The sequence below is a fragment of the Misgurnus anguillicaudatus genome, chromosome 19 (genome assembly GCF_027580225.2).
Source record: "Misgurnus anguillicaudatus chromosome 19, ASM2758022v2, whole genome shotgun sequence".
Classification (NCBI taxonomy): domain Eukaryota; kingdom Metazoa; phylum Chordata; class Actinopteri; order Cypriniformes; family Cobitidae; genus Misgurnus; species Misgurnus anguillicaudatus.
The window spans coordinates 49,111,908-49,135,282 of record NC_073355.2 but is presented as its reverse complement, the minus strand read 5'-3'; the positions used below and the strand labels follow the sequence as shown (position 1 = coordinate 49,135,282).

The following is a 23,375-nucleotide window of genomic DNA, read 5'->3' as shown; positions in this document are numbered from 1 at the left end:
TCTTCCCTGAGGAGATCGTTCAGCCACCGGTTCCCATTGCTGTGGTTCAGAGTGGGATACTGCCACGGGCGAGGAGGAAGAGAGGGAGACGTGGAGGTGTACGACAAAGGCTTAAAAGACTCGGACACCGCAGAATCCCGCTTCCCTCCATAATGTTAGCGAATGTACAGTCTCTCCACAACAAAGTGGATGAAGTTCGAGCTCACGTGAGGTTCCTGGAGGAGTATAGAGACGTGTGCATCCTTGCCTTTACCGAAACATGGCTTAAAAATCACGACTCTCAGGACACCATGGAAATCGAGGGCTTTGGAGCTCCCTTTCGTTTGGACAGAGATCCTGCGGTGACTGGTAAGTCGCTGGGCGGAGGTGTATGTTTATATATTAATAAACGTTGGTGCAACACAGTCATTATTCGTGAGTCCTTGTGCACACCTGACATCGAGCTTTTAGCAGTATCACTACGGCCATTCTACCTGCCGAGGGAATTTCCCCAATTATTTGTGACTGTGGTTTATGTACACCCAAGGGCTAATGCGGACTTGGCAATACAATCCCTGACCAAAACAGTGCAAAGTTTCCAAGCACGGGCGCCAGATGCTCCGATTTTTTTTAATGGGAGATTTTAATCATTGTAAACCCGCTAAAGCGATTGGCCACTTCTTTCATTATGTCACCTGCCCGACTCGGCATTCTAAGTGTCTTGATCTTTGTTTTGGGACAGTCAAAGGAGCTTATAAATCGCTCCCGAGAGCTCCTATTGGTGCGTCTGACCATAGTGTTGTTTATCTTGTCCCGGAATATAAAACTGTTCTGAAGAGGAACAAGCTTGAGAGAACTTTGGTGCCGGTATGGTCGGACGAATCGGTGATGGATTTACAAGTTTTGCTGACACTGATTGGGACGTTTTTAAGAAATAAAAAAACAGAAACTGTTTCTAGTTATATTTCCTTTTGTGAGAACATAATTGTTCCTAAGAGACCGCGTTTAATTTATGCTAATAATAAACAATGGGTCACAAAATCCGTTAAAGAACTAATTATACAAAGGAATATTGCTTTTACTCAAGGAGACATGCTAAAATATAGGGAGCTATCAAAGCAGGTTAAGAGAGAACTTAAACTTGCTAAGTTTGCTTATAAAGATAAAGTCGTAAACTTACTGAGTGCAGGGAATGCATGCCCTGCTTGGGAGGGTGTAAAAAATATGATGGGTATGCCAACAAAGAAGAATGTAGTTTCACTTAATGGGACAAATGACCTACAACTTTCTAATGAATTCAATGTTTTTTTTAACCGTTATGATGATCATAATTTTTGTAATGAGGTTAGTGTTTTTAAGGACTCTGCTTGTGCTCCCCCTAATGTCCACATTGACAAATGTGATGTCATCAAAGTTTTTAGATCAGTTAAAGAGCGGAAAAGCCCTGGTCCTGATCTTATCGGAGGACGACTTCTTAAAAATTGTGCTGTGCAACTGGCTGAAATCTTTACTTACATCTTTCAATTATCATTACAGTTGCATTTGGTCCCTCATTTTTACTTTTTCATTTATCTGTTGGTATGGTTCCCTCTTGGAGAAGCAAAAGAACCGTCTGACTTCTGTAGTTAATGTGTGTAAAAAAATAGTTGGAACTGCTTTAAATGATCTCAGGTGTACAGGGTCAGATGTGTGAAGAAGGCGAAGGCTATTATCGCTAATCCTTCCCATCCCTTGTGTCAAGAGTTTTTAATGTTAAATTCTGGGCGCCGCTATAATGTCCCACGTTGTAAGACCAACAAATTCAAAAAGTCTATGATCCCAAGAGCTATTGGTTTTTTAAATGATTGAGAAAAACATACTGTAAACATACTGTATTATTATATGTTTTGTATGTTGTATGTAACTGCTGCTGTAAACCAAATTGCCCCACGGGGGACAAATAAAGCTAAACAAACAAATGTAGACTTTAAGTAAGGATCCTCCAGACAGTTTTATTAATAAGACCTCAGCTGATTTCTAAATGTTGTTGCCATATACACACTGTTGACACATGAATGGTTTCTACTGAGTGTGAAATCTTGCATGTATTTTAAGGGTAGCTTTGGCTTTGAAACTCTTTCCATAGTGATGAAGTGAACGGTTTCTCTCTGGTGTGAATTCTCATGTGTCTATTAAGGTCACGTTTCATTTTAAAACTCTTTCCACACTTTTGACACGTTTTTTTTCAAGTTTGTAAGGTTTCTCTTCAGTGTGACTTCTCATGTGAGTCTCAAGTCCACGTTTATCTATGAAACTCTTTTCACACTAAAGACATGTGTGAGGTTTCTTTTCGCTGTGAATCATCATGTGTCTCTTAAGGTGATGCTCCATACGGAAACACTTTCCACACTGAAAACACAGGTAAGGTTTCTCTCCAGTGTGAATCTTTGCATGTACCTTAAGGTAACTTTCAACAGAGAAACTCTTTCCACACTGTTGACAAGTGTAAGGTTTCTCAGTGTGAGTCCTCATGTGTCTCTTAAGTTTAGATGTAGTTATAAAACTCTTTTCACAGTGATGGCACGGATGTGGTTTCTCTCCGGTGTGAATCATCATGTGTGCGTTAAGGTTATCTTTGGTTCCAAAACTCTTTCCACATTGTTGACAAGTGTAAGGTTTCTCTCCAGTGTGAATTCTCAAATGTTTCTTAAGGTTACATGCACTTGTAAAACTAATTTCACAGAGATGGCAGCGATGTAGTTTCTCTCTGGTGTGATTCCTCGAGTGTGCGTTAAGGTGAGGTTTGGTTCCGAAACTCTTTCCACACTGCTGACATGTGTAAGGTTTCTCTAAAGTGTGAGAACTCATGTGTATCTTAAGGTTACATGCAGATGTAAAACTCTTTTGACAGTGATGGCAGACGTGTGGTTTCTCTCCGGTGTGACTTCTTGCATGTATTTTAAGGTAACTTTCAATAGAGAAACTCTTTCCACACTGTTGACATGTGTAAGGTTTCTCTCCAGTGTGAATCATCATGTGTGTTTTAAGGTTAACTTTTCTTCCGAAACTCTTTCCACACTGTTGACATGTGAAAGGTTTCTCTTCACTGTGAGTCCTCTTGTGATCTGCAGGGCGTTCATCTTCACTGAAACTATTTTCACACTTTATGTCTTCTGTCTTCAGAGTTTCTTTCTGTGAAACATTATGGTTTATTTTTACAATCGGATGTTTCTCATCCACTTCAGCTTGACTCTCCTCTTTCACTTCAATCATATCTAAAATGAAGACAGTAAATAGTTCATATTGATAAACCAGAATGACAAAACACATTTGAGATGTCATGTATTCATGTTATTTTTAATGTGAAGTACATTATGTCATTTCTATTATCAATTTCTGCTCTTGTAGTATAACTCTTGTGCTGTGTTCAAAACCCTTCATGTAAATGATACATGCATCTAATGCATTTACTGAACGTATGCACATGAATGACAATAGCCTATTTCATGTGCCTTGTTAATGGGTGCTTTGCATTTAAAACAGACAGTGCTTGTTTGGACATCTTTTGGGGGACACAATGTGCATCTCTTCCTTTTCTCTCTTCTGTCTGAGACATTTGAAGACCCTGGTTATAAACTATTTTCTGCAGGCTGGTCATTTTTGGCAAGTGCAACACAAGGTAAGGCAAGTTTATATGTATAGCACATTTCATGCACAGAGGTCATTCAAAGTGCTTTACATAGAAATGAGAAAACAATGTATAAGAGAAAATAAGTATGTAGAAATAAGAGACACAAAAATCAAAGATACATGAATTTAAAATTTCAATTAAAACAAAATAAATGTGATTTTAATAAAAATGTGTGAAAAATAATAAAACTTGAATTAAAGTATAAAACAGTTAAAAATAAGAATAAAAACAAGAGAAATAAAAAGTATTAAAATATACATATAAAATATAGTGCACTCAGTTTGGACGCAGCATAGTGCTCATTCAGTAAATGGGTGATTCTCACGAAAACTTGGTTTGAAAAATGTCAAGCATGAAAATGTAAAAATTGCTTAAATGTACTTTTTTTCCACCAGACATTAGAAACAAAGTCTGAAGTATATGGGAACATTAATTTTAAAAAGTTTACTTATCATTTAACACTTTTTGTAACATAATTTCAAAAGTAAGTCCTAAAAAATCTCACCACCGCAACAGCCAGAAAACATCAACACTGTTAGAAAAGCTAATATATTTTCACATTTTTAAAAATTGATTATTAATAGTCATGCACAGTAAATTGAAATTCTGAAATAATATTTATTTTAAATTTAACGTTTTTTTTTATTTTGTTTTATTTAGCTCATATACCGCAACACCTTCCACAATTTACAACTATTTTTTTTATATATTTCAAAGAAACCTGACACATTTTCAAAATGACATGACAAACCTGAAAGAACATAATTTGGAGATTCTGCACATGCATTTAAATTAAAAGTATTATGCTTCTATTAATGAAATTAACATTTAATAAGCATCTGTTGCGGTAATGATACATAGGTTTCGGAAATGAGGTTAATTATTTCGGTAATGAGAATACGTATACTAGCCTGAGATTTTTTTTTAAAACAAATTTTAAAGTTAAAAGTCTGATAATATTTACAGCATCATGCGTTCAAGTTCAAAACTGTTTTATTATGTAGTCTTTGAAAAAAATATTAAAGAAAAAACATGAGAACAGGAAGGCTTATATTAATATTCCTTTGTGTCATATTAACGTCCCCATTTATGCATTTAACATACTGAAATAAGATGGTCTTGATGACATATGCTGCCTACAAATGCGAGCTCTGAAGGCTGCAGCCATCGGATTGAGAAATGGCCAGCTAATCTCAGCTGGATATCACAAAACATTTGTGTAAATAAGATGAAAAAAATTTCCTTGCTGGATATGATTTGGTCTTATGACCTCTTACCATAATGTATATTTTGTGATGAGAGAGAGAGAGAGAGGGAGAGAGAGAGAGAGAGAGAGAGAGAGAGAGAGAGAGAGAGAGAGAGAGAGAGAGAGGCTGTATCCGAAAGTTTAGACAGCTGACTTGTTCCCTCGCTGCCTTATGAGACAATGACTTTGGCTGCATAATGGCAGCTCCGAGAAATGCTTTAGGACAGACTTCATAGGCAGCAAAATTGAATTCAGGTTGAAATGTAAGCAGCCCTCCCGGGATGTCGCAAATCTGCTTGTAGTGCGGAGGTCTGATCGACCCACCCAATTCACACGAGCTCTGTGTGCTCTGCTTGGGGCTTCAACACCCAAAGGCGGCAATTGTTGGCTCAGGGTGTCCCTTATTGTGAGGATCTCCTGATGAAGGTGCTCAGGACCCGGCTCAACATCGCCCTTGGAGGTTTCTTACTGCAGTGTCCCACTGCCGGCAAAGAGCCGCTGGTGGTCGTCCTCCCCTCGCTCAACCGGTTCAGTTTGTCACCGAGAGCCTGTGTCCTGAACCGGGAGCCGCCAGGTCTGTTTCCTTTGGGTTTCCGGCGGAGGAAGATGAGATGTCTCTGACAGCGTTGGATGGAGACTGGGACCAGGCTCCACGTGGTGCATCAGACACACAGCCATCCTTCTACAAGGAACTGGTGAGCATTCTCTTCAAAGCCGTGCAGGACTTGGAGATTGAGTGGAGCACCCCACAAGAACCCCAGAGAAGCAAGCTTGACTTGTGTTTTCTTCACTCAGGCCGCCCCGCTGATGCTCGGAGGAAAGTCACCAAAGCGTGGGCTACCCCTCCCCCCATTTTTTTTCTTAGGTAGGCTACCTGTGTATTCCCCCATCAAGGACGCTGTGGCTGCTCACCTCTGCCCCTTGTCCACTTCCTTGGATGGTGTGGCGCAGCTTTGAGGGTAGTGAAGCCTCATGACAGCACACCTGTCCGAAAAAGCATACCCGCGCCGAGAGAGGCTCTGTCTGCATTGCACACTATGGCGGTCCTACAGATCTTTTAGGCGCAGGTGCTTAAGGCTCTGGATGAGGGCAGCACGGATCTAAATACCTTCAGGGATCTGAGAATGGTTACGGATTTCACGCTAAGGGCCAAGAAGACCACTCATGGTGGCCATGCACAGTCACGCCTGTTTCTCCATCCGGCCTGTTTGGTGACACGGTGGGCACAATCACGGAGCATTTCTCGGAAGCGGTGAAGAGCTCTAAGGCTATGAGCCACTTCCTACCTCACCACCCTGTGTCTCATGGACCAGAACCGGTGGTGCATCACAAGAGTCCCTGGCACAAATCCTCCAGTATATGATGCAAGAAACTGGGTCCTGGGGGACTGCCATCCGGAACGAAGCCGCTCAAAAACAGAGAATTTTTATCCTCATTTGTTTTTGTTTTGCTCGCCCCAGGGCCCTTCCTCACTTACGCGTATAAAAAACGCCCCCCCCCCCACTCTCGAACACGACCCACATGCTGCGAAGACAGCAGAGGCGGAAAGGGTTAACGCACAGTCCTAATGAATTGCGCAGCAACCCGCTTTCTGTCACAGCGCCGGGCGCTTTTAGGCCATCCTCTCTGGCGCAGAAAGGAGGTGCCGCCTTTAGTCTCCCTTTGTCCCTCGCCCCCAGGCAGCAATCTGACGCTGCAGACAGCGCGCGTTGTGCGGTCGCAGGTAGCTGAGATGCTGGCACGCATGGGATCCAACTTTGTGGATCTTGTGATCCAACTGATGTTGCAGCGCCTAGATGTGTGGCGTGCCATCGCTAGGTTGTTTTTGATACCTGAAAGTGGAAAGAAAGCATAACATTAAATTAGCATGTCTCACAACATGGGAGAAAAAATGAATGTACACATCATCATATAGTATAGACTTGTTGCGTTGTGTGTTTGTCATGTACATTTCCTAACACTGTAGTGTGTTTTTTGCTAATTACACCTGCTAGTAACATCTCCAAACCTAACCTCTCTCTCTCCTTCCTTCTGTACTCCTCTAGCCATTCTGGGGTGCTGTTAAGTTTCTCCCTGAACTTTGTCAACCTGGCCTTTGCTTAAGCTTTTTTCTCACTTGCTGACTGTCTACAATGAAGCATCATAAAGCAAAATATCAACAGTTATTACATTTTAAATTTATATTAAATTCATAAGAGATATTTAAATGTAATAAACAATATGCTTAAATTCTCATTTCCGAAACAGAAGTTCTCTTTACCGCAACTGCTATTAAATGGTTGCGGTATATGAGAATGGTGTTGCGGAGGATGAGGTACCCCAGTATGTTTTGCTAAAAATAGAGAAGCCACGAAGGCTTTGCTCATTTTTTATTCAGTGCATATAATTAGACTTTAATAAAGAAAATTTTCATAAAAAATTGTAAATCAAACAATTTTCGAAATGTAGAAAACTACCTGTTTCGGTAATGATAATCAAAATGTTGTGTAAGCATTCTGACAAGAGAATATTTCAAATTTAACTGGAAAGATATAAAGAGATGATCTTACCTGGTAGCCATCTTGAAGTAACTGGTCCATCTGCTTGGTCACTCAAAATCAAACTTTATTAAAATTCTGTATGTGTGCTTAAACTGTTCTCAAAAAGTGTTGCGGAGGATGAGAACATCAGGCATGGACACATCAATTTCCTAATTTTTCTTCATTATTATTATACATGAATATTCAGTAAATTATTTTTCTGTCATCTAAAGTAGTCTAGCAAATCATCCATTTATTTTTTTTCTAAATATTTTTGTTTTAATATGTTTAAATTACAGCATAACGCATGTTCAAACACAGCCGGACGCATTGCGGTAATGAGAATTTCAGCAGAAAATGAGATAAAATGGACAAATTATACATTCCTATGTTGAAATCACACATTGTGCAAGGTAGAACACAGTATTGTGTTAATTCTGATGCTTTTTAATGTTACTATATTACACATTTTATAGCTAAAATCATTAGTGCCGTGGTGTTTCAATGGTTTCGTGAGAATCACCCAAATGCATAGCTAAACAGATGTGTTTTGAGTCTGGATTTGAATGTGAGTACTGTTGGAGCACATCTGATCTCTTCTGGAAGCTGGTTCCAGCTGCGATTGGCATAACAGCTAAAAGTTGACTCTCCTCGCTTTGAGTAAACCCTTTGTATTTCTAGCTGATGTGATCCTAATGATCTGAGTGATCTGTTGGGTTTATATTCAATGAGCATATCAGCAATGTATTGAGGTCCTAGTCCACTGAGCGATTTATATACCATTAATAATACTTTAAAATCAATCCTAAATGTAACTGGGAGCCAGTGTAGCGACCTGAGGACTGGTGTGATATGTTCATATTTTCTGGTTCTGCTCAGAATCCTGGCAGCAGCGTTCTGAATGAGCTGGAGTTGTCTAATTGTCTTTTTGGGAAGGCCAGTGAGGAGGCCGTTACAATAATCCACCCTACTGGTGATGAAAGCATGCACAAGTTTCTCTAAGTCTTGCCTGGAAACAAAGCATCTAATTCTTGCGATATTTTTGAGATGATAATATGCTGATTTAGTTATTGCTTTGACATGACTACTAAAACTAAGTTCAGACTCCAGAATCACACAAGGTGGGGGGATCAAAAAGGTGACAAAAATACTATATTTTTAAGAGAGAGAGATAGTCTTAATAAACCAAGTCATTTATTTACCAAGTCAACATGAGGTTTAACTGTAGTAGAGCATTGCATGGAGATCACAGTCATTCAATCCACTGAAGGTTGCTTTGGATAAAACTCTTTACCTGATGTTTCAATCTAATTCTACTGAATCTATTATAGATGCAGAAAGTTATCATCTCATGGATTTTAGTTTATTTTCCCCTCATGTTTCTCAATGTTTTTATGATTATTTCTCAACCAATAATAAAGATTGAAAAATAGACACCAACCTATTCGTTCCTCAGTATCTTCTTCCTTTATTCTGCATGGTTGTGGATCTGTCATCTTCTCAAGCTCCTCTTTCACCGGCATCAACATTATGTCATGAAGATTTCAGTTGTCACACATGGAGTGATTTCTCTGTGTGTTTGACTCCAGCATTTATTGGTGGATTGTTGTAGGAGGAGCTTCACTGAAGATCTCAATCACTTTCACTCTATGGGTGTGAACTAGAGATAAAAGAAAAGGCATTTAATGTCAGTGAAACATTCACCATCTGTTTCAGACATTTTAATGTTTTATTTATAACAGATAATGGGCTTATTTCTAACTTTGACCCTCGTGTTATGCTAAGATTGACTGTTATGTTATAGGGGTGTAATGATTCACTTGTTTTCTCACGCATTAATAACAGATCTGAATGTTTGTTTTAGACCTGGGTGATTTTACTTTTTTTTTCAATTAATTAGAATAAACATTTTGATAAAATGTTCATTTTATTCGAATTGGGGGATTAAGTTTTTGGATAGAAGTTAGTTGCACGTCAAAGTGAAATGATGACGACATCATCGTATTATTGCAGCAGGGGTTTCCTGCACTGAAAATGAATCAGGACCCACACAGATTACAAAAACACATTTACATTATTTTATTTACTTTTGACGCTTGTTTAGCGTGTTGTGATTCAACAGCAGTTTAGCTTAGCAAAGCCATTTGAGCTTAGCTGGCGACTGATGTATTCTTATGAGCGGAGTTTAGTCAAAAACTCTTGCTTTGACTTCATTTAACCAGGAAGTAGAGAACTGTAGTCCAAACCGGGCGTTTGCTGTAGGCTTTGAAAGGCGAATTCTGTTAAAGAAAATATATCGCCTGGCATTGCAGGGCTCGAAATTGCGACCAAAATTTAATCTGTGCGACCTTAAAATATATTTGGGAGCATTTGTGCGACTGCTTATTTTGTTGTGACCCGAGTTGATAGTGATTCTGCATGCTGGCGCTGTCCCAGGTTCAGTGATCTCTCCAACGATACATAACCAATCAAATTTCACCATTAAGTTCTTGCGTTTAATGAAGACCGCAGATTGGCTAATATGAGCGTCAGTCATTCCTTGTTGCCGTGAAGCGCGGAAATGTGAAAAGACGAACGCGTCGCGAGCCGATTACAGCCAAGGTTATAACTGTATTTTTTGACGACGATCCGGATTCAAATGTAACTCCACCACTGGATAATACGAGTTGACGTTAAACCTTTCAGAGAGAGCGGCTTAAAGATTTCGAGTGTCTCCGCTATGAAAATGTAACTTACTGTGTTTACTGTAAATCCTGTAAAACGGCGTTAATGGCGGAATCAAAACATTTTAAGCGCCAGACGTACCTTGCTTAAACATGGAGAAAGTGCCAAAAACACAAGACGTCTCATGACAAATGTGTTTATTATTGATGGAGACACCGACCTGTCTGTCAAAGTGTGTTTGATGGTGTATGTGCGCATGCGCTGGTGAATGGACATTCGACAAACATCCTTGTTGTCCATGTTGATGTGGAAAATGACAATGGTGATGGTATGTTTTTGTTGTAGTTTTTAAAACATTGCCTGGTAGTAATAGCATCCTGGTAATGCAGTTATCAATACCAATACATATAGCCTTCTATATTAGGGTCACTTTTGTAATGTCACAATTAATCAGTGTTTTACGTGTTTGCTAGATTTTCTATGTAATCTTAATCATGTTACCTGTAATTGTTAAATTATTATTGCTGCTATACTATTTCAACAGCATTTGGGTATTAATTTAGGAATTTATGCAGCAAAAAATAAAATAAAATAAAATAGAAGGCCAAATTTTAAATGCTGGCCATAGGATGTGTAAAGCCCGGTGGTGGTGTTTTATTTTTAATAAAATAAATCTATTAACATTTACATTGTAGTTGTGGTGCTTTTAAATTTTTAGATGGATGCGCCTAAATTTTTGCTGGTGCTCCTAACTCTTTAAAGTTGGGAGCACCAGTGCTACCAATTAAAAAAAATTTAATTTTGAGCCCTGCATTGAACTTTGAGCTTCATCATTTTACAGGTATTATTTGTGCTATTATAGCAACATTACACACCAACTATGGTTTAAAAAATAGGATCAGAAAGAATGCGACCTTTAAAAGAAATACAAGAGAAAGAGATGCAGAACCGGTGTTTAATTTCTAATTTAGATAAATACACATTGTAATAAATAACCTACAATGCCTCAGGTTATAGACTGTGTCCACCCATTTAAACAAAGCATAGGCTGGGTAGTGTTTGTCCTTAACGATGCTCTGTGCTTTTCTTTTACAGCGCTGGGTGTATATAGTGTCCATGGAGGGGAGGGTTAGAGCCGATAACCCCCTCAGCAATTTAAATGACCTGTTGCAATGATTTCCTCTCAACCTGGGTGGTGTTACCATACCACACTGTGAAAACACTGGTGAGGATACTCTCAACACGTCCTATATAGACATGAATTAGGGGTTGACCTTTAAGTGCGGCCTTCAATACTAAAGAGATATAAAGTCACCAGGAACGTATAGCTGTCACTCTGCTCCACCTCAATCCTCTTGATGGTTAAAGGCAGAATGAGTTAATTTGTTTTATCAAATGTTAAGAACAAGATCATTGTCCTCCCTGTAGACAGTAACCCTATGAACCATAAACCTATGTGAGGCATAAAAAATGTGTTTGGTTCCGGTTTCCGACCAACCCTGTCAATTTATGTGCGACCCAAATTTATTTTATGAGCTTGGGGAAGAAATAATACACATTAAATAAATACACATATAAAAAACTTTGAGGCGAACTATAATTTACCTTTTAGTACAGCACCGTTTTTGTAAAGCATTCGATGCAACGTCCTCCAGCGATGCTAACAACAAGGCAGCTATACGGTCGTTAACACAATCGTTCACACATCGTTGTCGTCACTTACAAAAGCACTGGTAACTTTTGGTGTGCATTCGAGATGCTGTTTCATGAACAGCAACATAATCTTTTGCCCCCGCCGAAAGTTGTAACTTACAGACCAAAAACTGAACAATGAGTACGTTTACATGCACAGAATAAGCGGATAACTATCAAAAATCTGCTTATTACAGAAAACTGTTTTCATGCGTTTACATGCAAATCAATAAGCCGGCTATGCAGACCACTGCGTTTACAAGGGAATTGAAGAATTATCAGTTTTCTCGCAGGCAGTGACGTCACCGCCTATAGTACGCAATAGTCATTCAAAAAGTCAACGGCATATCTGTCTTAAGCTGTACTGTTGTATCTGTTCTCGTGTCTGCAGAACCTGTAAATGTAACATGAGCTGCTATTTTAACAGTTTCTCTGCCAACTGCTTTAGTCAAGCAGAGACTTTAATGCGTTACTTTGCGCTTACTTCCGCGTGTGACGTTTATCTTTCATACGCGGAGAAATGCGCACATGGACAAAACCGTGAGAAAGCCGGTTAAGGTGTTTACATGCCACGCGAAATTGGCGTAATGAGCAAAAAAACTACCTGTGCCGATCGGTTTTTGCGTACGCCGTTTATGGGGTTTCCCCGGTTAAAGAAAAACGATTTACGCGTTTACATGACCCCAGGTGTTATCAGTTTATTAAGCATAATCGGCGTAAGACTGTGGATGTAAACGCACTCATTGATATGCAAGTGGGCTTTTCTCTTCCAGAGAGCACAAACCATGGCTCATTTTTGCGGACAGTAAGTGAATTATAATATTTTAATTTATGGTACTATGACCAGGGCTTGACATGAACACCCGCCAAATGCGGGTAGATTTCGGCTGTGGCGGGTAAAGGGCTATTTATAGTCGTGCGTAGGTCCTACGGCGTAGCCGCGACGATGTAGGTTCCACCGCTGTTTTCATTTATACTTTTGCGTCGTCGTCCGCGTCGGCGTTCAAACACCCCCGCAGACCGCTGGTAGGCAGTAACCACGCGTGTAACCACAGTAGCAGCAGAAAAAGTCACAGAAGAAGAAGCTAAGCAAGTTAACCCACAAACGAAGAAGAAACAGCAACTTGTTGTGTATCATTTGAGAAGACCAGCAATGATGAAAGTAAATAAACAGCGACTTTTGATGCAGTTTGAGTTAAATCACTCCACAACTTGGCTCATCTTTGTTTTCACCGTCACAAACAGAAATACCTATGACACAGTTTTTTTACATGACGGGAGGGGTTCTGCTGGACCAATCACAGCGCTTGCCGTCCGCGTAGATCTGACGCGCTGTTAAAAATTTTGTGAGGTGCGTGTCAGGCTACGCAGAGCTACGCACAGGCTACGGATAGCCTACACCGTAGCTACGGCGTAGGACCTATGCACGACTATAAATCGCCCTTAAGACAGCCAATTCCACTAGCCACTTTGGCAGATTGAATATAATTTTTTAATTGTAGTTTTCTTAAAAGTTATGCGAAATGATAAACAATACGAAATGCGCAACCGGTCTGCGCAACCGTTTGTTGAGAGACGCGCACGTGATCAGCGGGGCGTTGCGGAGCAAAGCGTCACCTTCCAGAGAGCGCGCGAGAGCTGATGGATTTGCGAATGCACAAGAGGACGCAGTCTGAGCGCATACACACTTCGGGAAAGATAAAACAATTGCATGGAAGTGATTGAAGAGATATAAATTGCGTGCGCACTATCAGGGCAAGAACGGACAGAAATTCAGCCCATACCTGAACGCACACGAAATCAAAGGAAACCCGCCAGCTGAGAGGTTCGCGCATGTTTTTCATGCACCTAAATATATGATATGATCTACTGATATACCAGCTATATACCAGCTAATAAATGTTGTCTTAATTTGGGTAGTCAGACTGCATTTGAAATTCAGTCTGCAATCTAATTTAGCAAGTAAATTTGCTCGAATTAAAGTCATTTTAGGATGCCAAAGTCAAGTTTAATCATATAAAATTTATTTTACCAGCAACAAAAATGTGGCCGGTGAAAATGCTGAGTGGCTAGTAACTTTGAAAAACAACTAGCTGCTTTGGCTGGTAGGCAAAAAAGTTAATGTCAAGCCCTGATTATGATCATTTGTTAAAGAGTTTGTTAAAGAGTTGTTAAAGAGTTCCACTTTTATACTTTAACCACAGGCTTACGTAAGATATTTTTCATATCATACAGTGTTTCCCACACATAAGTTAGACTAATTCTAGTTAGACAGATTCAACAACGGCCTCCACATATTGCGTTTCGTTATAGGGCTGTCAAAATTGCTCAAAAATGACGTTTGAATATTCTCCCTAAAAAACCCCACGAATATTCGAACTATTCGAATATCTGGTTGCCCATTTTTTCAACGACGTTAACGACGTTTAACGACGCATTACGTCAATAACAGGACAAATTAATATAAAGAGACATAACTACTTCTACAGGTAGTCTATTTAAGTTTAAACATATTTGACAACGTATATTATATACACAAAACAAGTAAATCAAGAGACATCAAAGTGATATGGTTCCTCGGTTATGGGGATGGGACGATTACCGGTTTCACGATTAACCATGATAAAATGTCCTGACGGTTAGTAATATCGTTTAAAATTTAATTATCATTACAACCGTGTTTGATTACCGTGATTTTGAAAACTCGCGGTCAATCCTGTCCAGCCAGAATCAGCTTGACGCAGGCGCTCGCATGCAACATTAGTTTTTGTGCGAGAAGGCGTGGCGGATGCAGTAACAGGTGCACTGTGTTTTAATGCGTTGCTTATGTGTGCATTTGATGTTCTTATTTAAGCTACTGTTCATTAAAACAGGTTCATACATCTCAGGGCTCCATGTTAATGTTAATTTAATGCAGGGGTGTCCAGTACAACCAGTCGATCGAAAATGCAATGCAGGTAGATCACCTATAAGTTAATAACTGTGTATGCTGCTCCACGCCTCCACGAGCTTCGGAAAGCAAAGCGCCAAATTGGCATTATGGTCTTAGAAGTCTTTTTGAGTTGTTGCGCATTTCTTCTCAAGTGTGTTTTTATAAATATTATGCCTGCCCGCTGCAGCGGAGTCGTCTAACTTCCGAAATTTGGATGCACATACATGCTGGAGTTGATCCACACGTAAGGTGTATGTGCGCGCGATCGATCGACCAACCGAACGAGAGAGAGATGCTTCTGATAATGTTGTCAGTTTATTTCATCAAAACCGCATCTCCGCTATTCCGCTATAAGGACTCAGCATGTACTCAAGGATTTTTTTAACTCCTCAAAAAGAATGGAGTAATGATGACAGCCCTAAATTCAACGAAGAGATAGTCCTCCTAACACACATTTAAAGTGTTATTAAAAAATGTAACAGTGTTTTGTTAAAAAATGTTTTTTAGCAGGTAGGTCTTGTCAGCTTAATCATTTTAAAAGTAGATTGCCACACAAAAATGGCTGGACACCACTGATTTAATGTTTATGCTTTAAAAAGTGCATATAGCTGCTAATTGTATTTGTTGTTTGCTGATTTTCAAAAATAAAACTTGTTAAAATGTTTTCAGTGTGTGTATCAGTTCTTTTTGAACATTTCCATCTCAATTTAAGAAAACCATGATAATACTGATAACCGTGATAACTTTGGTCACTATAATCATGATATGAAATTTTCTAACCGTCCCATCCCTACTCGGTTACATTGCTTGACAAAACTGATCGGTCTCATGTCCTTACAAATGAAAGAAATTAATTTATCCGTTAAATAGCTTGTGGCGGGCGATGCAAAGTAAGTGTTAGGACGTGACTGTTTAGCTGGAATTCCACACACATTGTGGTCTCGTACACGCTGCAAACTTTCAGGAGTGACAACCGCATTTAAATGTGAAAATGTGATGATTGACACGGAGATAACCATAGCAGCGGTCTGCCGTCTCACGTGCTTATCACTCACAGCTTTGATGAAAATAATTTAACCACATTATGTTTTGCAATAAACCTCCGTCGCGTCGTTGTGTACGCATTTGTGAGGCTGCGCGCCCTCTTGCAGTGTTGCCAGGTCTTCGTCTTTTTTGTAATCGCATACCATTTTAGCGCTTAACCGTTTATAGCTTTTGGCTCATGAAGCGATCAAGTTTTTGGTGTTGTTAAAATGTGAAGGTGCCAGTCCCAATATTTTGATCTTTCAGGTAAAGCGTTTGGACTTATTTTGGTTTATTATTGGATTTTTCTTGTTCGCTGTTATTTTAGTGCAAGATCTGGCAACACTGAGCAGCAAACGCTTGTGCCTCTGCTCTGTCATTCTCTGTACCGCACATACAGAAGACTTTCCCCCTTGTAATAATTTATTTTTTCAGAAGAGAGACCTGTCATGGCCATGATGCATGTTTAAATACTTTATTAACTAGTTGTTCAGTTCGGTTATGTAGGCTACACACTATGCAAAGTTTCTGTAAACGCGGTTGTCAATGCAGTTTGCGGGAGTTAATGCGGTTGTAGAATGTGATTGTCAGTCCCGTAAATTACTGAAGTGTGTGTACAGAACAGGAATAAGCATTAAAAGTTGAAGTGACAAACGAATTAATATGCAGGCTCAACAATTTTACCTCCTACCGACCAAAATCCAAAGTACTTCCAGACATAGCTTTTTAGATTTTTGGGGGTTAAAATCCCTTTCTCTGCTGCGGTCGACTTTCTGCCAACTTCCATGCAAGACGCGTCAACTTTTAACAGCGCCCACAACTTTTTGTGCGCCCACTCACAAAGCAGACAGCCACGCCTCTACTACCGCGGGCTTTAAAAAAATAAGAATAATTTATTCGAATATTAATTTTCATATTCGAAATTCATTTTTTTTAACTAGTCGAATATATATTCGAATTTAGAATATTCGTTGACAGCCCAATTTCGTTATTTATTTTTTTACTTTAAAACACGCAGTGTATTCGTTCAGCTGCATTTACTGTTCCTGCTCTCTTCCCATTGGCAGATTTTTTGCTTGTTTTATCCACAAAATCACTTAAGTTTGATATTTTTGGTCTAAAAACTAGACTTATTTTCTTGGGTCATTTTGCTCATCAAGAAAAGGCATCTTTATTTAAGAATTTTTAGATATTTTTACTGAAGACAAAACAAAAATACAAATAATTTTTTTTCTTGAAAATCATTTTTTGCAGTGTACACATGAATGAGCACATATGTTTGAAAGAACACATGGGTTTTTGCTAAGAATTAACTAAAAAAACTACACAGTGTAGCTTTAAGATATTAAACAAAGAGTGTTTTGGAGGAAGTCAATTTCTTCATCTTATTTTTTCCATTTCTTAGTTGGGTGTGTATAAGTCACCAAATCCAACCTTATATTATTTAAATCACTGTTTTGTTACCTAAAAATAACATTATTTTGAAACATGTCAGCAACTGATAGTAACTGATAGCTGGAAATGAAAAATGTTTACACAGCGCGGTTAGTTGTCACAGGTTTACAATGATAATGAAATGAAAACAATGTAAATACTATTCATCAAAATGATAACTGTAAATACAATATCAGGGGAAATAACTCTATTATGATTTTTTGGTCTTAATTTGTGCAGCCCTTTCAAAAAATCTATTTACATTCATTGATGCATAACACAAGGACGGTTAGATGAATGATCATGGATGGATGAATGAATGTATAGATATCTATCTATTATAGGCAGATATAGAAACAATATCCACCTTTAGTATATAGACAGAATTTGATTGAATTATTTAAACAAAATTTTCTACAGTTTTTAGTTTGTTACAATGAACCCCACATATGGGGTAACGATTGCACTCCTGTCACTTTTAGTGTAATGTACGATAACGATCACACAAACAAACTTTAAGTGTTCATTTGTAGCAGAGATGTGTTTGTTGATTATGTAAAAAATATTAATATAACTTAAATATTTTTTGAATGATAGAGCTAAAGCCAAATATCGTTACTTTGTGCCCCGCTCTCCCCTAACGTTACTAAATATTAAGATAAATAATAACTAAAATAAAATGTATTAATACAGATGCAGTTCGCGGTTAGTTTTAAAGTTGTCTGAATAGTGCACAACTATGTTTTGTGTCCTCTTCACAGTACACCGATTCATAATACATGAAAAACATTGAATAATATTGGTACTATATGGTGGACATTACCTCAAAGTCTCACAACTGTATGAATCAGGAGATGTTTATGACGCTGTCCGGACAATGGATCCCTGCTCCAGAGACAACCGAGAGTCCGGGTAAGAAAACTTCACCTCACTGCTAACAGTTAGCGTATTAATAAATCCTGCTGACAAACCAAATAAATAATTAAAGATGGTTTAATCAGACTTTAGTTATGCCCGCGTTTGAACACTCACTGCTTCATGAGATTCGAAACACTCTTCCTCTTTCAGTTTAATGTCGGGTTGCGAATCAACTTTAAAGGTGAATACCGCCACCTACCGTGATGGAGTGTGAAAAGAATGATGGCAGAGTTTTTTGCTTGTTTTATGCACAAAATCACTTAAATTTGATATTTTTGTCTAAAAACTAGACTTATTTCCTAGGGTCGTTTTGCTCATCAAGAAAAAGTATCTTAATTTAAGAATTTTTAGATATTTTAACTGAAAACAAGACAAAAATACTAAGAAAATGTTTTCTTGAAAATAATTATTTGCAGTGTACTGGCATTTCAAAAAGACAGCGCATCAATTTCAAAGTAAAAATTATTTTTATTCAGGAAAATGGAGGTTTGCAACAGAGGTTTTGCCCAAAATAGTTAGACAATTTAAACGCTATATCCGATTGTTATCCTAATAGAGACTATCTGTTTTATGTTTGAGTATTTTTGGGTTTGAATTTTGTTGTAACGGCGCTTATGTTTTGTTTCAATTTAATAAGCAAAGATATACTGTCATTTTAAATGTCATGGCGTTGTAAATGCCAATATGAAGGGAGAAATTGGGTGGGTCAGACATAATTTTCAAGTTTAATTAAAATTTTGTTTGATACTTTAAAACAGGGGTCTCAAACTCAAACTGGCTTGGGGCCATTTCTGAGACTGACATTTCATCAGAGGGCCGCAGAGCTATTTTAACGTTCAAAAAAGTACAATATTTCTTTAAAATAGTTTTTAATGTATAATAATACTTGAAAATATATAAACAGTGTTTAAGTAAGTAAATATTTTTTTTACCTTATTAGGCTTTGCATTATTAACTAAGGCCTATTAAAACTAACAAATTTAATTCCTATACATTTATAAACTATTATAAAAAATGTACCAACAGTAAGTGTTTCTGTTTTTATTTATTTTTGACTGTTTTCAGTCATAGTATTGACTTTATTATGTTCCTTTTTGTTATTCCACCGTTTTAATGAATTTGCTATTATATTTAGAAAAATATTATTAAGTGAAAGTGATCCTAAAACATTTGGATGGGTAGTCAATGTTACATAAGCTAGTTGGACAGTAAAAATAAATAATACTGCTCTATGTATAACCAAGCAAGATAATAATGTATTATACTTCATATATATTTCATATAGAAGTGTACATACTTGTATCCTCTGTAATTTCTCCTCATCTTTCCTCTTTTCCTAACCTGGGCACTTTGATGGGTCATTTTCTCATCCGTAGTTTAATATTAAACTGTTGCACTACATCTCCCACTGCGGTGTCTCCATTAGAAGCAGTGACTTGATGTGAACTACGGTAATAACCCCACAGCAGCTCTTCTCTGAGTAACAGAGTATCCACCCGGACGTAACAAATCTTCTCTGGACAAACACTACAAAGTCGCGAACTGATCGCCTTGTGACAATGATATGATTGACGCGAGAGGAATTAAAATCCGATCACGCATTCCGTTACCCTCGCCATCACGGAGCGCGCGCTCGTGGCTGCGTAGCAACGGGTGACGCGACCCCACGCTGCGCAACCTCCGCTCCCAAGCAAGCACTTTGAAAAGTAAACATACTTTAAGAAACGCCTCGACTCGTTTTAACTCGCGTTGTTGGACGGGACATGTGACCGGACCCTTAAACGTTTAAATAAAAAAAACGAATTTAAATAAAAATCTTTCTGCGGGCCAGATTACGTTATATTGTTGAAGGGTGACGCGGGCCGCAGAGAGGGGGAGGGCGGGCCGCAAATGGCCCGCGGGCCGGGAGTTTGAGACCACTGCTTTAAAACAAATTTCGTTTCATATAATGTGTCTCTTAAATGTGTAGTCAGGGGCGCGGGAGCACCCCCTGGTGACAGAGATTTAAAACTGCGATGACAGTAAAATTATATCTTATAAATATCTCTTGATTTTGGTTTGTTTCTGTACAAATACATTTTGCATGCCATGTTTTGGGTGTGTGATGAAGAGAGGGATAATTTTAGTAATTTTAAAATTATTTATTTTATTTCAGTGTGTATTAGCCAGATTCTATCATATTCAGTCTTGAAGACGTGATTGCATTCAGCCGATATGCTGTAATAGGCATAAGCATAACACACAAGCACGCACACTCACAGCCACATACTGAACGCCGAATGAGTTTATCTATCAGCTTCGCAATGTCTCAAAAGATAATTTTGGATTTTTTTTCAATCACACAAAGCAAAATTCCCGAGGACTAGTTATTAAGGCATGTATTGCTAATACATTTTTACAATGATTCGCATTGATTTACAATGGTCGCACTATATAAATAACATTTTAGTTTGCATGCGTAAAAAGTGCATGCAACAATGAAACACATATAAAACGAACAAGAATGAACTTTGGAGTGTGGTTGGCCTATATGAGAAGGTCTACTACTCTTAAAATAATTTAGCATGGTTTTAGAATATATTTTAATCAAAATATGTTGGCCCATATTGATATTTTAAACATATTCCGATGGAAAAATGCGTCCAAGCTAAGCTAGGTTCAGTAAACGATTTTCTAGTTCGTCATCTTTTCAAAAATATTTAAAAATATAGCCAAATTGTTTTGCGGTGTTTAACGCACTTGTAAATGTTACAGAACATGTGCTTTATTGAATGAAAGTATAAACGGTTGAATTAAATTATTAAAACGACGTAAAAGGAACTAAATTATATATGTACAATAAGGAACATGCGACATTTAAAAGCTATTTCAAAAAAATTATATAAATTATCCCCATGCATCGATTTTAATGTTAAACGTCTATAAATTCAAATGAATCCATTTGGAATATATTCCGACAATTTAGGACATGATTTTGGAACTTTAAAGTCGAAAAATGTCTTATTTTTACACCGCAGGACGCATGGCAAAGTGAAACAAAACTTAAAGACACACATACTACATTTACATGTAAAAATAGAATTAAATGAAACCCGTGAATTGAAAGGTCCACTATAATCGCCTTAACTCGAGTAATGTCAATAAAGTTATTATGTTAGAGTTTAGAAATATTAAAAACTTAACCAAAGGACAACAAAAAAGGCGTACTGGGACCAGTGAGAATGCATATGTGTACATAAACTGGTTCCATACCTCCGACTTTCCTCCAAACTTGCTCAAAGTTAATTCTCCTTTTTTTCTTTTTTCTTTACATCTTCAAACTCCATGTTGCACTTAAGCTCTACCATACCGCCAGGGCCGGCGCCACCTATAGGCAGAGTAGGCAATTGCCTAGGGCCTCGAGCTTGGAGGTGGGGCCTCCATAGCCATAAAATCCCTATACGCTAATACACCAGTCAGGATGGACAGCAACAAGTGGTCTCTTTGTCTATTGGCTATAAATGAATTGTCACTCACCTGTATTGAAACCACTTATGTGGGTCCCGCAGCTCCCGCCCTCTGAACGTAAGATAAGATCGATATGCAAAAAAGATTTTTTTCTGCAAAAAGTCAATGATTTATCATGGCGCCTAAACGAGTGCATCCTTCGGGGGGTGCTAAGCGAAAGGCAAAGCAGGCACGCATAGAAAGTGCAGCGCGTGATGAAGGTATGTGATTTGTCATCATCTTTTGAAGTATTTTGTAATGTAACCTGTGCCAAATCCGGAACATTCGCTTTATTTCACTGACTTTGCCGGCTTAATCTGACTGAGGTGACCGTCGTAACGCGTCCACTCGAGACTGTCAGATGTGATGAAATTGCGCGTATAATAACATCGCGTCAGGAACTGATTTGCATTATATTACAGTAAATAAATTTGAGTTCAAAGACAAGGAGCAAATACAATAGAGTATGTTTAATTGTTTCAAATATCTGTATATTGTAAATAAGCTACGCTGTTGTTTAGTTGCTCAAACATACTACTTAATAAACATAAACATATTTTTAACAACAAACTGTTATTTTTGCTTAGTTTGTCCGTTTCACTTCCACTAGCAGTTTATTTGTGTATATATAGTGTGTTTAATGTATTGCAATGGCATAATGTGCAACAAATCATTGTTTTTTAGGGGAAATCTTGTTCATACCCAGATAGAAAATAACTATAAAAGGCACTGATGTTTATAACCTAAAAAAATGATGTCCAGCAAGTGTACTTCTGTAAATGTAATGTTGTTCTGTATAGATGTTTTCCTTGTTCTGTGTTATTGCAAAATAAAAAAAATACTGAACAAATTACAACAAAACTACTACTAAAATCATGGCTTACATAAATGCTTACTCGTTTTAAAATGATAATAACCAGTTACAGACTTAAAGTTTTAATAATTTTGAAGTGCATGTCATAACTTACTGTACTAAAGTTTATTTTTACTCTGTAGAAAACAATGTAGACGTTCTCATGACATTACTGGTATTCTTTTTAAAATATGTTATAGGATCAATGATGAGGTTTTTGAAGAACACTGGAGAGTCAGGTAAACAACAGGGCAAAGAGAGAGAGGAGCAATAGTGATTGTGAAGAAACACAAATACAGGGAAAAGAGACATGTACACAAAAAACATACAGTTCTTGTATGTGTGTACATATATTAGTGAAAATGTACAAATAGTAATAAAAGATATATAATAAAAAGGTTAAAAACCGTATTTTTTCTGGTGCTTTGTGTTCATTCTAAAAAGTGGAAGAAATGAGTGGTGCAGGGGGCCTCCAACATAACTTTTTGCCTAGGGCCTCCAAATGTCTAGAACCGGCCCTGCATACCGCACAGCATGCCCGGTGCGTGATGCGTGCCAGAGGAGACTCCGCACCTGACTCGCGTTGCATTTTGTAACTTTTACAAATCATTTTGTAATTTGTAATTTGTGTAACTTTTTGGAGACATTTGTTACTTTGGCCTAAATATAGTATATATATAATATTTCTGATTATAGACAATAAAGTAGAAGAACTTTATTGTCCCCGTGGGGCAATTGGGTTTGCGGCGCAGTCTCAAGGCACTACATGACAACATATAACAAAAAAAAAACAATACGATACATTACAAAAACACTAAAATACATACATACAAATAAAATACCATCGGGTCTAACCCTGCCAGCTGGACAGATAGCTTATTTTAATTGATTTAACTCCTTAATGGCTTGTGGTTCACAATAAAATTTTGATCTGTACTTGGTCATAAGAGGAGGGCAGA

At 38.0% G+C, this 23,375-nt stretch overlaps 1 protein-coding gene across 1 annotated transcript; it reads right to left on the bottom strand.

Moving 5' to 3' along the window:
* Positions 1 to 1,950: 1,950 nt before the first annotated feature.
* LOC129422918 (uncharacterized) lies at positions 1,951 to 18,233 on the bottom strand. Its single transcript, XM_073856605.1, has 3 exons — positions 17,983 to 18,233; positions 8,856 to 9,074; positions 1,951 to 3,233 (listed from the first exon to the last, which is right to left on the bottom strand). Exons 2-3 carry the CDS (start codon positions 8,941 to 8,943, stop codon positions 2,284 to 2,286), a joined length of 1,038 nt encoding a protein of 345 aa, XP_073712706.1. The 5' UTR covers positions 8,944 to 9,074; positions 17,983 to 18,233; the 3' UTR covers positions 1,951 to 2,283.
* Positions 18,234 to 23,375: the final 5,142 nt, after the last annotated feature.

Coding starts and splice junctions, on each gene's coding strand:
- LOC129422918 (XM_073856605.1), bottom strand. CDS start 8,943: ATGTTGATGCCGGTGAAAGAGGAGCTTGAGAAGATGACAGATCCACAA. Junction 3,234..8,855: donor AGATACTGAGGAACGAATAG/GTTGGTGTCTAT, acceptor TCTTCATTTTAG/ATATGATTGAAGTGAAAGAG.